Source organism: Misgurnus anguillicaudatus, chromosome 18 (genome assembly GCF_027580225.2).
Source record: "Misgurnus anguillicaudatus chromosome 18, ASM2758022v2, whole genome shotgun sequence".
NCBI lineage: Eukaryota > Metazoa > Chordata > Actinopteri > Cypriniformes > Cobitidae > Misgurnus > Misgurnus anguillicaudatus.
In genome coordinates, this window is record NC_073354.2 from 35,808,105 (window position 1) to 35,823,052 (window position 14,948).

The 14,948-nt window shown below is 39.3% G+C and overlaps 1 protein-coding gene and 1 pseudogene across 1 annotated transcript; both read right to left on the bottom strand.

Annotated features, from left to right (window-relative positions):
• Positions 1-17: 17 nt before the first annotated feature.
• On the bottom strand, positions 18-1,074 carry LOC129429843 (trace amine-associated receptor 1-like). Its single transcript, XM_073856379.1, is given in 2 exon segments — positions 18-843; positions 846-1,074. Coding segments are annotated over 2 exon segments (1,008 nt in total). The 3' UTR covers positions 18-64.
• Positions 1,075-8,694: 7,620 nt separating this feature from the next.
• On the bottom strand, positions 8,695-10,011 carry LOC129429978 (trace amine-associated receptor 1-like; annotated as a pseudogene).
• Positions 10,012-14,948: the final 4,937 nt, after the last annotated feature.

Genomic DNA, 14,948 nt, shown 5'->3' on the forward strand with positions numbered 1-14,948 from the left:
CTTTATTTTGTTTTGGCATACAGTACAATACATATTATGTACAGGGTTTCATTGATTTATGACATCATTCTTTTACCATCAAATCAAATTCTGAAGAATTAGCTTGAAATATTTTGGCCAGCAGAATGATTCTCAAAGCTTTTCTAAACCATCTATAAAAGAAGGCGTACACAAAGGGATTACACATGCAATTCATATATCCGATCCACAAAAAAATATCAAATAAGGCCGGTGGTATTGTGTAATTAATATACGGATCTATTAGATTGCAGAGAAAAAAGGGTGAAACACATACAAAAAATACCCCCATGATGATAGCCAGTGTTTTTGTGGCCTTCATTTCGCTTTTGCTTATAGATGTGCTGTTTTTCTGGCTCACCTGTGCTGAATGTTTTTTTGCAACAAAGAGAATTTTTAGATAAATGCAGACAGCAATCATAGCAGGAAGACCAAAAGCAATAAATGAGATTACAGTGCCGGCAGCGGCTGATTGAAAGATTATACACGCTCCCTTACAAGCAAAATAATCTGAATACAATTTCTCAGCACCAAGAATGTTCAGTTCTAGAAATATCATACCAAATCCTACGAATGCTGCCAAACTCCAGCATAAGAAAATCATTATCGTGGAAACAGGAGGTGTGATTTTATTATGGTACTGAAGTGGCTGACATACAGCATAATATCGATCTATAGAGATAAAGGATATGTGTAGGAGAGATGTGATACATAACATAACATCAGCACTGCTGTGAATTTTACAAAACAGATCTCCCAGATACCAGCAGGTCTCAACAGATCGCATCATGCTGGGTGGCATCACAAACCCCCCCATTAACAAACTGCTACGGCCAGAGACAAAATTAAATAGTTGGTTGGAGTGTGTAGCTGTTTGAAATGAATGATGGCAATGATGACCAGGAGGTTTCCACATACTGTGATGAGCGATATGGCACTCAAAACCAAATAAAGCAAAATCTGAGTCTCAGACGCGTAGACAAACTTCTCACAGGAGTTGTTGAACGATTCAAAGCAGAGCGCAGGCCCATGTTCACTTGAAATATTTGTCTCCATCTAAAATAAAAAAATTAAAAACAAATTTATTGTCACTAACAATATACCATTTATTGCTATTATATATTTCATGTCTAATAAAAACATTATTCACTCAAACTAAAAAATAATAATTTTACCATTGCACATTCATGGCAGAGTCCTCACCTGTCCACACTGAGGTCAGAGGAGAAGAACGCACAGGTTTATGTTTCACCATTTGGCATTACATCAGTCTTGTACTCCATCATAAGTCAACAAGAATAGAAAACACTGCAGTAACTTTTCCCATGAGATCTGACTCTCTGAGTACACTGCAAGAAAAAAAGTTTCATAATCTGTATTGTGTGTTCTTGTTTAGATAAAAAATATAAACATCCTTAAATAAGAATAAAGTCAGATTGTCTAAGAAAATAAGAGGTTTTAGACAATATATATTGAATTTAGTTGATTTTCTTTTTTAGACTAGAGATCGACCAATACTGATTTTCACCGATACCAAATATTTGGACGTTATGTGCCTGATAACCAATAATGCTGAATCTATTTTTATTTACTGTTATACTACTGTTTTTGACACAATTACTACATCGCTGAACTGAACAAACCCTTATAATAATAACAATCACTTCTTCTTTGCATACAATGTTAGGGGTCTGAAAGTGTGAAGAATAATATTAATTTAATAAATGTTATAACTGGATTAATACATTGTCAGAAAAGTAAAAAACAAATCAGCTTATATGTCATTGAATTTCTTATTTTATGTCAGAATAATTCATATTTTGTTGTTATAGCTTCTGAAATGGCTGTTGACAAAGCGCTATTTATCTATGCTTTTTACTCACGCATTAACTGTAACAAACTGCGACAGCTCGTGGAGGAAATAAATCATAAATTAACATCCACAGACATTTATTTAGATGTTTTAAGCAAAATAATGTTTATCTGGTAAATGTTAATAACTTAAAAGTAAATCTTGTTAGAAGTTAGCCACATGTGGTGCAGGGGCGGATCTACAGGGGGGCACGGGGGGCAGGTGTCATCCCACTCTAGAGCTTTGCCCCCCCACCCGCCCCCCTAACTTGGGTGATCCAAAAACTGTACTTGTAAAAACAAACAAACCGCCACTATGTCCAGAAGCTTCTCAAAACATTGAACTAAACAATATATTTACCAAAAGTTAACAATTACATTTTAGCCCCCCTCCCTTCAAATACTTAGCCACGCCCCTGATTCAAACATGCGAGCGGCGTTCGCATCAAGTCTAGTCTAGCTCACAAACACAGCGAGTCTGGTGTGGTGCGGCGGTGGCCCTGCAACTCTCGGCTGGAGCGACCAAGTCAAGTGAGTTTCCCCATGTTTAGTTTAAACACACGTTTAACTTGTAATGGATGTACGGGGATAATGTATGCTAAAGGGCAGAACATAAACAGTGCTGTATGACGTGGATATTATGAATCTATTTACTTACTAAAAAGCAAAACTTGACACGTGTATCCGCCACAATATATACGCGCGACTTCGTCGTCGTCAGACACAGTTAAATGCGTGCAACTTCCAGAAATACTGTATAAGGGTTGATTCACATGTGCAACTTTTTTTATGAATGTTTGTATTTTCTTTATTTGTTTTTAAATGTTTGTTTGTGTGTGTGTGTGTGTGTGTGTGTGTGTGTGTGTGTGTGTGTGTGTGTGTGTGTGTGTGTGTGTGTGTGTGTGTGTGTGTGTGTGTGTGTGTGTGTGTGTGTGTGCGTGTGTGCGCGTGCGTGCGTGCGTGTGTGAGCATGTCTTTTCTAAGTTGCATTTGTGCTCTAGTACCAGGCCTACTTTTTTGTCTTGAAATTTTCCGATTTATTCTGGATGCATTGATTTTGCATTTTCCATTCATTTTCAATTGGGGTTTTCAATTTTTACCCCCAAAGGGACTATTTAAGTAAAAAAATGCACACCTCTTTAGAACGACCGAATCAAGCCCAGTTTTTTATATGAATCTTGACAGATAATCTGGAAAAATCACAAAATCTTATTCCACTGAGATTAAGGGAACCATGTTTTTAAACTAAAGAAAAGTGGCGTGGGGGTAGAATTGACCTCAAGGGTCTTAATAAAGTAAACAGAGTAAAATATCCAAACACAAAACTGTTGCGTTATTTTGTAACCCATAGTTGGATAAACCCGACCACTGGATTACATTAACCCAAAAATGTCCATATTTGACCCAACCACCTTCTCATTATCATTGGGCCTTGGTGAAGACATCTGAAATCAGTGTTTGTATATTTATTTTATATGTAGCCTAAATTATTAGGTGTGGATGAATTGAAAAAAAGAAAGATCCCTGATGGTCAGGACAAAAGTAAGGTTTCAGAATTTTGGGTTAAATTCCTCATTTGTCTGGTTTCAATATCAACTGACCTATCCTTCTGCCGCTGTCTAAATAGACTGGCTTATTTTAAGGCTGTATCATGACAGAAACTAATCCATTCATTTAAGCATTTACCAGATGCTTTTATCCAAAGTGACTGTTGTGTGAGAATTTTTTGTTGTTGTTGTGATGTTTACACAAGGCCTTAGTATGCCCCAAAGGCCGGCCTGTTTCTCTGATATGTAGCTATAGGCCATCTAGCTGTATGCTTGCTATAGCTCATTGCTAGGATGTAATGTTAAGTGTAACACACATTACCAAAAACAACACAAGGATTTCATGCATAAATCTTTTTTCTAGCAATAGTAAAGAATGGACGAGTTGTTCGGAATTTGCGATTAAAAAATGCCTTTTCTTTATGTATTACGCCATGGCTAGTCTAGATCATTGAGATTCTGTATCTTTTTAATTAATAATAATGAGTTCTTGATTGTTATTGGTTGCTTTGTCATATGGGAGGGTCAGAGAGGACAATTATGAGAACTGTTTCTTTACTGTTGACATGAATGTCACATGTTATAGCAGTTTGATATTATGCCAATATGATTCAATGCATTTTGCTATCCAGCAGTGAACCAATATAGCTTTTCTCAACTTTGTTAAGTTGCAGGACATGTCCACATTATATCACCAGTGCTCTGTGGTCCATATTATTGATGTCATCCAAGATTACAATGTCCTTTATTGAAGCAATGCAGACAAGCTGGATCATGTATCTCATAAGTTATACATATCAGTCAGTTATAGCAATCTGTGCTTTAAAAAGTCCTAAAAAAATGTATGCCTCTGACCAATACTGTGTCTTTATTGTGTTTATAAAAGTTCTTGGGCACATTGATAACATTTTACAATAAGGCTGTATTTGTTAAAGGTCCCGTTCTTTCTGTGTTTTTGAAGCTTTGGTTGTGTTTACAGTGCACAATATAATGCGTTCATGTTTCACGTGTAAAAAAACGCTGTATTTTTCACACAATTTACTTATCTGTATACCGCTGTTTTCACTGTCCTCAAAACGGTCTGATGTCGTCCTTGTTCTATGAAGTCCCTCCTTCAGAAATATGTAACGAGTTCTGATTGTGTAGTGTGTTGTGATTCGACAGCAGCTTAGCTTGCCAATCTGTCACGGCCGGGGGCGGACCCGAATATACTAAAGGTCACGCCCCTCTCAACTCTTCCACCTCGAGGAGTTTCCCAAGACCACCCCAATGACCAGACAGACGAGTAAACTACGGTTAAAATAAACTTTATTTAAATATTTAAAAAGGAAAAAGGGGAAAGGGAAAAAGGCAAATTAAAACTAATGTGGCTTCTTCTCGCCTCCAGGGCCACTTATGACAAGGACGGGGGACAGGGGCTTCTTTGGGGCTCCGATCCTAAAACCCGTGGCGCGCTCCGCTTCTTCCTGGAGGCAGAATCAAACAAGAATTATCCAGCTGTACTTTGCTACGGGTCACTACTTCTCAAACTCTCTGTTTTCTCTCTCTCTCTCCTGTGCCTTAGGTACGTTGCTCTTCGGATCCTGGAAGCAGAGAATCGTTAGCGAGACGTTCAGGGAGACAACTCACAGTACTGGGGGCTTCGTACACCACAGAGCACTCGCTGGCACCAGGTAGACAATTTCCACAACCACGGGTAGATGTCACCACGCCAAGGTAAGTTACTCGCAGCACTGGGGGTCTTCGTTCCCACCGAGCGTGCACTGAAATACAGATAGGGGTTGCTGCGAACACAGGTAAGTGTCACCACACAAAGGTAAGTTACTCACAGCGCTGGGGGTCTTGGTTCTCACAGGGCATTCCAGTACTGGGGATCTTGGTTCACACAGAGCATTCGCTGGAACACATGTAAGTGACTGCTTTGAGCACAGGTCAATATCACTCCATAGGATAAGTTACTCACAGCACTGGGGATCTTAGTTCACACAGAGCATTCGCTGGAACACAGGTAAGTGATAGCTTTTAAGCACAGGTCAATATCACTACACAGGATGAGTTACTCACAGCACTGGGGATCTTCGCTCACACAGAGCATTCGCTGGAACACAGGTAAGTGATTTCTTTAAGCACAGGTCAACGTCACTACACAGGATAAGTTACTCACAGCACTGGGGATCTTCGTTCACACAGAGCATCCACTGGAACACAGGTAAGTGATTTCTTTAAGCACAGGTCAATTTCACTCCATAGGATAAGTTACTCACAGCACTGGGGATCTTAGTTCACACAGAGCATTCGCTGGAACACAGGTAAGTGATAGCTTTTAAGCACAGGTCAATATCACTACACAGGATGAGTTACTCACAGCACTGGGGATCTTCGCTCACACAGAGCATTCGCTGGAACACAGGTAAGTGATTTCTTTAAGCACAGGTCAACGTCACTACACAGGATAAGTTACTCACAGCACTGGGGATCTTGGTTCTCACAGATCATTCGCTGGTACACAGGTAAGTGATTGCTTTTAAGAACAGGTCAATATCACTACACAGGATTAGTTACTCACAGCACTGGGGATCTTCGTTCACACAGAGCATTCGCTGGGACACAGGTAAGTGATTGCTATAAGCACAGGTCAATATCACTACACAGGATGAGTTACTCACAGCACTGGGGATCTTCGTTCACACAGAGCATTCGCTGGGACACAGGTAAGTGATTGCTATAAGCACAAGTCAAATATCCCTACACAGGATAGATTACTCACAGCACTGGGGATCTTCGTTCACTCAGAGCATTCGAGACAGTGGACTTTCGCTACAGCGTTGGTGCACCGTATTCCTTCACCCGTCCACTCAAGCTTCCGGGCGTCGTAGGGACTGATGGGTCCAGTGGCACGGAGCCGAACGCTTCCCGAACTCCCCCTCCTGTTTCCACGACCGGGGTCACGAGTTGGGGCGAACTTTCGTCGAGGCTCCGCACACCACGAGCTTCTGTTGGAAAGGTCAGTACACACAGCTATGACCCTCAATCCGCACGGTGCACTTTCTACAATACTCACTCCTATTCACCACTGGGTTTCACCACTGTCTGCTCTTTAGAGGAGTGAAGCTCTCGTTGACACACCCGGGGCCCAGGACTTAGTTTTCTCCCTCTCCGTAGGACTCAGGCCACAACAGATGTCGTCATCTCGCGACTCGTCCGAGGCTGGACAGTTTGGTCGCTACAAGCACAGCATACACACAGCAAGCATAGCGTTAACACCATTAATAAGTGAAACTCACCCACAGCACTCTTGTACACACTTCACGTGATTCTCAATCGACCTAGCCACCTGGCTTCGACTCCCTCGAGAGGATAGTTGGGCGATGGTTAGGCCACCGATGAGAGTAAGATGTATGTTATTCACAGCCCCGGCGTGTTGTTTATCACTCCTCTGGCTCACCCACGCTTCCTTTTCCCGCAGGGCCACTGCTCTATTAGTAAACTGCGCTTCTTACCAAATGTCTCATCCGTGTTTCCGGTCAACCCGCGGCTCGCCCACGCTTCCCTCTCCAGTGGGGCCAGGGACCTCAAACACAAAAGACAGGCACCAAGCAACTCCTCTTCTAAATATTACACAGAAAAATACTACGGCTGTTACTCACTCTTCGTTGTCAATAGTTTCCTGTATTTGCAAACTCAATAGCTCTGTATCCGCTCATTCACGAGTGAAATCACCCAGTATTCCTTCGCCCAGCTGACTTTCCTTTTCTTTCTTCCCCAAGGGAACGATCAGACCAGCGTAATCCGTCTGCAGAGCAGCACACAGCGTACACAAAGTACACAACAAGCACACAGTTTGATGTCTTCAAAGGTCTTTATATCCTCAGCCTCTTCTCCTCATCAGCCTATCAGCAACCGCTGTGTAAATTATCCTCACCTGGGCGAAATCAAGCTTGATTTCGTCTTCGGGGAAACCCCGGAAATTCCGGTGTTCAGAGTAAAACGTCCGGGCGGAACCATCGTCGGGCGGAACCCGTCTTCCACACTTTTGGTTCCGCCCTCATAAACCGTCACCTGTGACAGTTAGCTTAGCTGGTGACTGACGTATTCCTGTAGGCGGAGGTTAGTCAAAAAACTGTTTTACTGACGTCATTAAAGCAGGAAGTAGAAGGCTGTAGTTCAAACCAACCGTTCACTGTAAGCTTTGAAATGCAAATTCTGTTAAATATTTTGCCTGCCAGGGAACTTTGAGATTGATCATTTTACAGGTATTATTTCTACTATTATAGCAACATTACACACTAACCAGGGTTTAAAAATAGGATCAGAAAGAATGTGACCTTTAACATGCACTAACAGTATAGCTTTCAGCATTTATTTACTTTTGTTAAAGGTGCAGTGTGTAAATTTTAGCGGCATCTAGTTGTGAGGTTGTGAATTGCAACCAATGGCTCAGTCCACTGCTCACCTCTCGCTTTTGAAACACATAGAGAAGCTACGGTAGCCCCCACTGGACAAACATGTCATCGTTAGAGACATCTTAGTAAAAAAGTTTGTCTGTCAAGGGCTTCTGTAGAAACATGACTGCACAAAATGGTGGCATCCATGTAAGGGGACCCTCTGTGTATGTAGATAAAACGTTTAATTCTAAGGCAATAAACACATAACGGTTCATTGTGAAATGTCTTTATACACCCCTGATAATATAGTTTTGTATATTATTTTGCATTTCTGTTAAGAGATCCTTCTAAAAAATACACACTGCACCTTTAATGTTAGTTAATTACAATACAATTGTTCATATTAGTTCATTAACAAACGTTAACTGTTAAAATTTTAGTTTTTAAGATTTTAGATATGTGTTTTGCTTTAGTTTGTTAATCTCTTAACATCTGAGATTAAATTCTTTCACATCCATAAGAACTGTGGTAACATCTCTCAAGATGTTTGGAGCATGCTGTCTGCAAAAGTTTAAAAACTATAGTGTACCAAAGACAAAGCTGTTTTCAAAACAAAATATTGACTTGACTAAAAACTAAACTCAAATCTATTATGTAAGGAGATGTTTTCAGGTAGGTTGTTTTAGGCCCCTTGGAGATGTTGTCACAATTAGGTGGTCACATTTTTTTTATTTAACAGTTTTGGGATTGTTACACATCATCTCATGAGTAAAATATGTGAGCATGTAAAAATATTAAGCGATCACATTATTTAAACCGTGCCTTGATTTCAAATTACAATACAATACACAGTACAATACATATTATGTACAGGGTTACATTCATCTATGACATCATTCTTTTACCATTAAATCAAATTCTGAAGAATTAACTTGAAATATTTTTGCCAGCAGAATGATTCTCAAAGCTTTCCTAAACCATCTATAAAAGAAGGCATACACAAAGGGATTACACATGCAATTCATATATCCGATCCACAAAAAAATATCAAATAAGGCCGGTGGTATTGTGTAATTAATAAACGGATCTATTAGATTGCAGAGAAAAAAAGGGTGAAACACATACAAAAAATACCCCCATGATGATAGCCAGTGTTTTTGTGGCCTTCATTTCGCTTTTGCTTATAGATGTGCTGTTTTTCTGGTTCATCTTCGCTGAATACTGTATAGATTTTGATTGTTTTCTTGCAACAAAGAGAATTTTTAGATAAATGCAGACAGCAATCATAGCAGGAAGACCAAAAGCAATAAATGAGGATACAATGCTGGCAGCGGCCGTTTGAAATATTATACACGCTCCCTTACAAGCAAAATGTTCTGAATAAAATTCTTCGGCACCAAGAATGTTCAGTTCTAGAAATATCATACCAAATCCTACAAATGCTGCCAAACTCCAGCATAAGAAAATCATTATCATGGAAATAGGAGGTGTGATTTTATTATGGTACTGAAGTGGCTGACACACAGCATAATATCGATCTATAGAGATAAAGGATATGTGTAGCAGAGATGTGATACATAACATAACATCAGCACTGCTGTGAATTTTACAAAACAGATCTCCCAGATACCAGCAGGTCTCAACAGATCGCAGCATGCTGGGTGGCATCACAAACCCCCCCATTAACAAATCGGCTACGGCCAGAGACAAAATTAAATAGTTGGTTGGAGTGTGTAGCTGTTTGAAATGAATGATGGCAATGATGACCAGGAGGTTTCCACATACTGTGATGAGCGCTATGGCACTGAAGAACAGATAAAGCAAAATCTGAGTCTCAGACGCGTAGACAAACTTCTCACATGAGTTGTTGAAAGATTCAAAGCAGAGCGCAGGCCCGTGTTCACTTGAAATATTTGTCTCCATCTAAAATAAAAAAATTAAAAACAAATTTATTGTCACAAACAATATACCATTTATTGCTATTATATATTTCATGTCTAATAAAAACATTATTCACTCAAACTAAGAAATAATTTTACCATTGCACATTCATGGCAGAGTCCTCACCTGTCCACACTGAGGTCAGAGGAGAAGAACGCACAGGTTTATGTTTCACCATTTGGCATTACATCAGTCTTGTACTCCATCATAAGTCAACAAGAATAGAAAACACTGCAGTAACTTTTCCCATGAGATCTGACTCTCTGAGTACACTGCAAGAAAAAAAGTTTCATAATCTGTATTGTGTGTTCTTGTTTATCAGGTAAAACATCCTTAATAATAAAGTCCAGTTGTGATATAAAATAAAAAGGTTTAGACATTATATATTGAATTTTGTTAATGTTCTTTTTTTATCACTGACTCATCATTGAAATAAAAATATATTAGGAGCTCAGATGCAAAAGCTGCTAAACGCCACCTCTGTCAAAAATGAGATAATGATATTAAACAAATTGACCAACCTCTTGGCATATAATTATATGGTCATCAAATACTTTCACTTTAAATCTGCTTAATCCTGACCTCAGGCCATTCAGAAATACCATTTATTATATATATTTTATTATATTTAAAAGAAAGTGCAAACTGTATTTGCAATTGTGTTTTCTACTTGTGGCTGTAAAAACTTTGACAAATGGGGATTTGCAACTGAGATTAAAATATGGCAGGGTCATAACTAGAAAGACATAAAAATTCAATTGCAAATGGACTTTGCTTTTCCATTTGAAATGTGGCATACATTGTACGTTTGCGTAAACGAAAATGCAAACAGTAGGGGAATGATAAAGGGCCAGATAGCCCTTCATACCACGATTTTTCAGGACCTCGCTTCAAACAAAGGGGTAAGAAATTTTCCACCATGGCTGCTCATGCGAGTATAATTAATAAAGTTTTTAATGACAAATAATTATTGGTTTTATTTTACATTCAATCTTGTGTTCCTATTTACAGTTATGTAATTTAAAGAAACTTTTGCAAAAAAAAATCGCTAGCATACCATGTTAAATGTAAAAAAGTATCTGTAAGTAGACTGGCCATCTGAAGCACTGGTAGGTTTTCCCAGTGTGCCGCCTCCAAAACATGATCGTGTCCTGGTTTCCCAGATCTGATCGTGTTCCCCCGGTCTGATCGTGTTCTGGTTCCCCTGGTCTGATCTTATTCCAGAGGCGGGACACTGGAGAAAATGTTACTATTGTAACATTGTGTCCACTAATGCTATGGGTTAACTCCTCCCAAATCACCTGAAATATTATTGAATAACCCCAGTGTAGAATCGCATGACCACTGAAAGTGTATAAAATGCGGTGCATGAGCGACATACCTCAGAATCTCAACTAAACAAAAGCACGGATTGAGAGCAACAGGCTTGGCACTTAACCCAATGTCTCATTCCTGTCTCTCGCCATTATAAAGTGGCATAAGTACAGTGTTAATGTTTCCACACGTTGTTGTGAGAGGTGAGTGCACATCGATGTAGGATTTAAAAGAACACCGAGATATGAAATCGTCTGACTCTGTGTACCTGGCCGGGGACTGGTTGGCTGGACATTACGCTGAACGAGGGGATGACAAAGAGCATGGCCTGGCCTGCTGTTGAGACATACATGTGGGCAGGAGCTGAGAGTTTCAGTGCTTCCGACAAGCGCTCTATGGCTGACTCTACGGTGACACCGAAGAGGCCAGCGGGAGTGATTGGAGCGTTAAGGAGGGCTTTGCGTTAGTTTTCATTGCCCTCGTGAAGGAAAACCATTAAGCCCATAGATCTGCCAATAGCCTGGGCAGAAAACTTTGTAGCCATGAGGGTGAAGTCTGTGACAGCGCAGAGGTTGCTTACTGTTTTCTTTGTCGACAGTTCTGCTGTGACTGCAGGAGCCCAGCCTGGAACACTTGTAAGATAACCATAGCATGGAACGCCTCTCCAGATGATGCGTAGGCCTTGTCTGCCAGGTAAGCAGTCATCCGACATGCCTTCGACAGCAGGCTGTGATTGGCTCAGAGCACCCCAGAGGATGGACAGAGATGTGTTGTAACGTCAACTCGACAGGAGGAATGCACACGTAGCCATGGGCTTCACCCCCCAACATGGGAGAACAGGTTTGAAATATAACCGCACACAAATTGGGGCGCAAACCACACCTTGGACGCCTGGTCAAATACGTCCAGAAATAAAGGGGTCCTCCTTCTCAGAGCAACCTGCTGCCAGCACAATTGAAGAAACCAGGAATATAGCTTGCACTTTCGGTTCGTAAGGTGAGGTCCAGCTTAGGTCGAGCTCCTTTGCCGCCGGCATTAGCTCTCTGTAAAGATCCAGGGTGCTTGGACACTCCGAAAGAGACAGAAACATCAGCCACAGGAAGGGGGCAGAAGGTATCTGAAAGGAAAATGACAGAGGTGAAGACTATAAGACTAGACAAAGACCATCAGAAGTTGGTGGGGGCCCCTCAAGGGGCTCGACCACCTCGGTGTGCGCCAACTACAGACAGACCACGCTGTGCTTGTGGGAGTCCGGCTGCTCCAGAGGCCCCGCACAGAAAATTCAAATTTTCATAGGTCAGCAACAATTGGCCAGCGTTCTGCACTGTTTCCCACTCGAAAGGTCACGCGTTACATATGTGAAATGCACCTTTGCAGAACAATTTAAACAATAAACTGACACAAAGACATTAATTAGTAACATTCCACATAAAACAATGTTAAAACGGTCAACTTTCTCCACACTTGTAAACACTGGGGTCGTAGTTTCGCATATGTCATGCATGACCTTTTGACGCTTACGCAATTACGTAAGGTCACACTGGTGCGTCACACGGCTGATGCAAGACAAAAAGTTGTGGTTTAAAAATGTTTTTTTTTTTGCTTTTTTTTATTGTTTTGCTTATGCCCTTATGCCTCGTTTGGGGTCGTTTAGAGACATCTGAAGCTGCATAACTGCCATTTTAAACTGCATTGAAACTGTAAACTCTTGAGGTCCAATAAAGTCCATTGAGAAAAATCCTGGAATGTTTTCCTCAAAAAAACAAAATTTTTTCTCGACTGAACAAAGAAAAACATCAACAGATGACATGGGGGTGAGTAAATTATCGTGGTTTCTTTTTTTATGAAAGTGGCGTAATCCTTTGACTCAAGCGGTTCTTTGTGGAACCAAAAATGATTCTTCTAACATCGATGTGAAGAAACACCATTATTTCTAAAAATGCATTCTCTTATTAACTCTCAAAAGACCTTTTTTAAAATATTGCTTACATGTTTATACTTTAAGACAACATATAAAAAACTGTTATATAAAACTGGAAATAATATTCAATGATACATGAAATCTGACACTGAAACTGAAATGCATTTAAACGTTGTCATGCTTTTAGTATGTTCACACAAATAGTTAAATATTGTAAAATATCGACTGTAAATCTGTGAGGTTATAGATTGAATTCATTTGACTTTGTAGCAATGTTATTGTATGGTCTGATTTTACAAAACTTCATATTCTTTTTAATTTCCATGTTTATAAAAACAAATCTGAAAAGTAATCTGAAGAGTGAGTGAATTAATATTTTTAATTATTATCTCCTATCCAAATAATACTTAATATAGACATAATACTTTTCACTTCTGTTTATGACATGGACACTTCAGTACACCCAGTGGGGCTTATGTCCTTTTTGTAAGCAGAGGGATTAATTACATGTGTGAAATGTTTTTATGGATGCATTCACACCTGTCCTCATTAAACTATCACACTTATCACTGATGGATCCCTACAGGTGTTACCTGCCAGCATCTCAAAGCAAATCTGAAGTTGCATCATACGATTGTGCTAATAAAGCATTAGACTTTACAAACAACAAATGTGTGATTTTGAAAAGTTAATTGACAGTGTCAAGATTTCACCTGCAGTGTTTAAACCATTACATTAAATATTTATTTCATTTAAAACATAAAATAAGTTTTTTTGTACTGTATATTGTATATTCAAAAAGTGTTTTATTGTATTATAGTTTTATTACTTTAAAATATACATGAGTATATTTTCTATAAAAAGTGATGTTTGTGGGTATAATTTAAAAGAAAGATCCAAAATGGTCATGGCAAATTGAGTTCACAATAAGAAACTTAACCTACTTAAGATTTATATAACAGGTCACAAAGTTTTGCTCTGTTTCTGAATCAAGTGATCTGGCTTGCTATTTCTGTCTACATAGACAGCTGACTTACAAAGCTGCAACCAAAACAGAACAGAAGATAAGTTTTTACACAAGGCCTAAATATGCATATAAGTGAAACTTTGGCCAAGCTGTCACTAGGGCGGTACCCTTTAAAAAATTACAGCTTCGCACCTAAAGCAGAGGTCTTCAACCTTTGTCAGGCCTTTTAGTTGTATTTTCATCCAATTGATGAATTTTTGTTTTATGCATAATTACATTTTTAAAGCTTGACGCTATTATCCAAAGAGACTTAGTATACCTTGAAATGCACTGTAAGTCTCTTTGGATAATAGTGTCAAGCGTTACAAAATGTAATTAGGCATAATTAAATTTATATATATATATAATACTGTATATATAGTGCATTTAAACCACAGACCACCAAGGAGCCCTGGACCTACTGGTATGTATTATGACATTTTTAATGGTTACTGCCACAGTGACAGCTTGGGTACATGTTTTCACCAATTGTTGAACAGTGTGAAGCTGAGATATATCTGGGGTGACAGGAAAAATGTGCATTACATTGAAGCATTTGGTAGATGATTTAGTTTAATCTGAAACAAACAGTGTTTAAGGTATAGCCTTCATTTTGTATGTGTATTCCTTGCATGGGGATGGAACCTGTGACCTTTCCCCTGCAGATGCAATGCTCTACCAATTGAGCAATAGGAACACTGTAAACATGTACGAAATGGATGAGTATTTCAGCTTAGCTATGATAGGATTGCTAAAAACTAAAAACTTTTAGGATGGCTAAACTATAGTTGAGGTTCTATATAATTTAAATTAATAATAATGAGATCCTAATTGTTATTGGCTGCTTTGCCATGTGGGAGGTTCAGCGAAGACAATCAAGATAATTTAAGGTCTTGTTCAGTCATTGTTGATCTTAGTGTCATGTTAGTCTAATTTTGTGTTTTTGTGGGAATAAGAAAACAAGC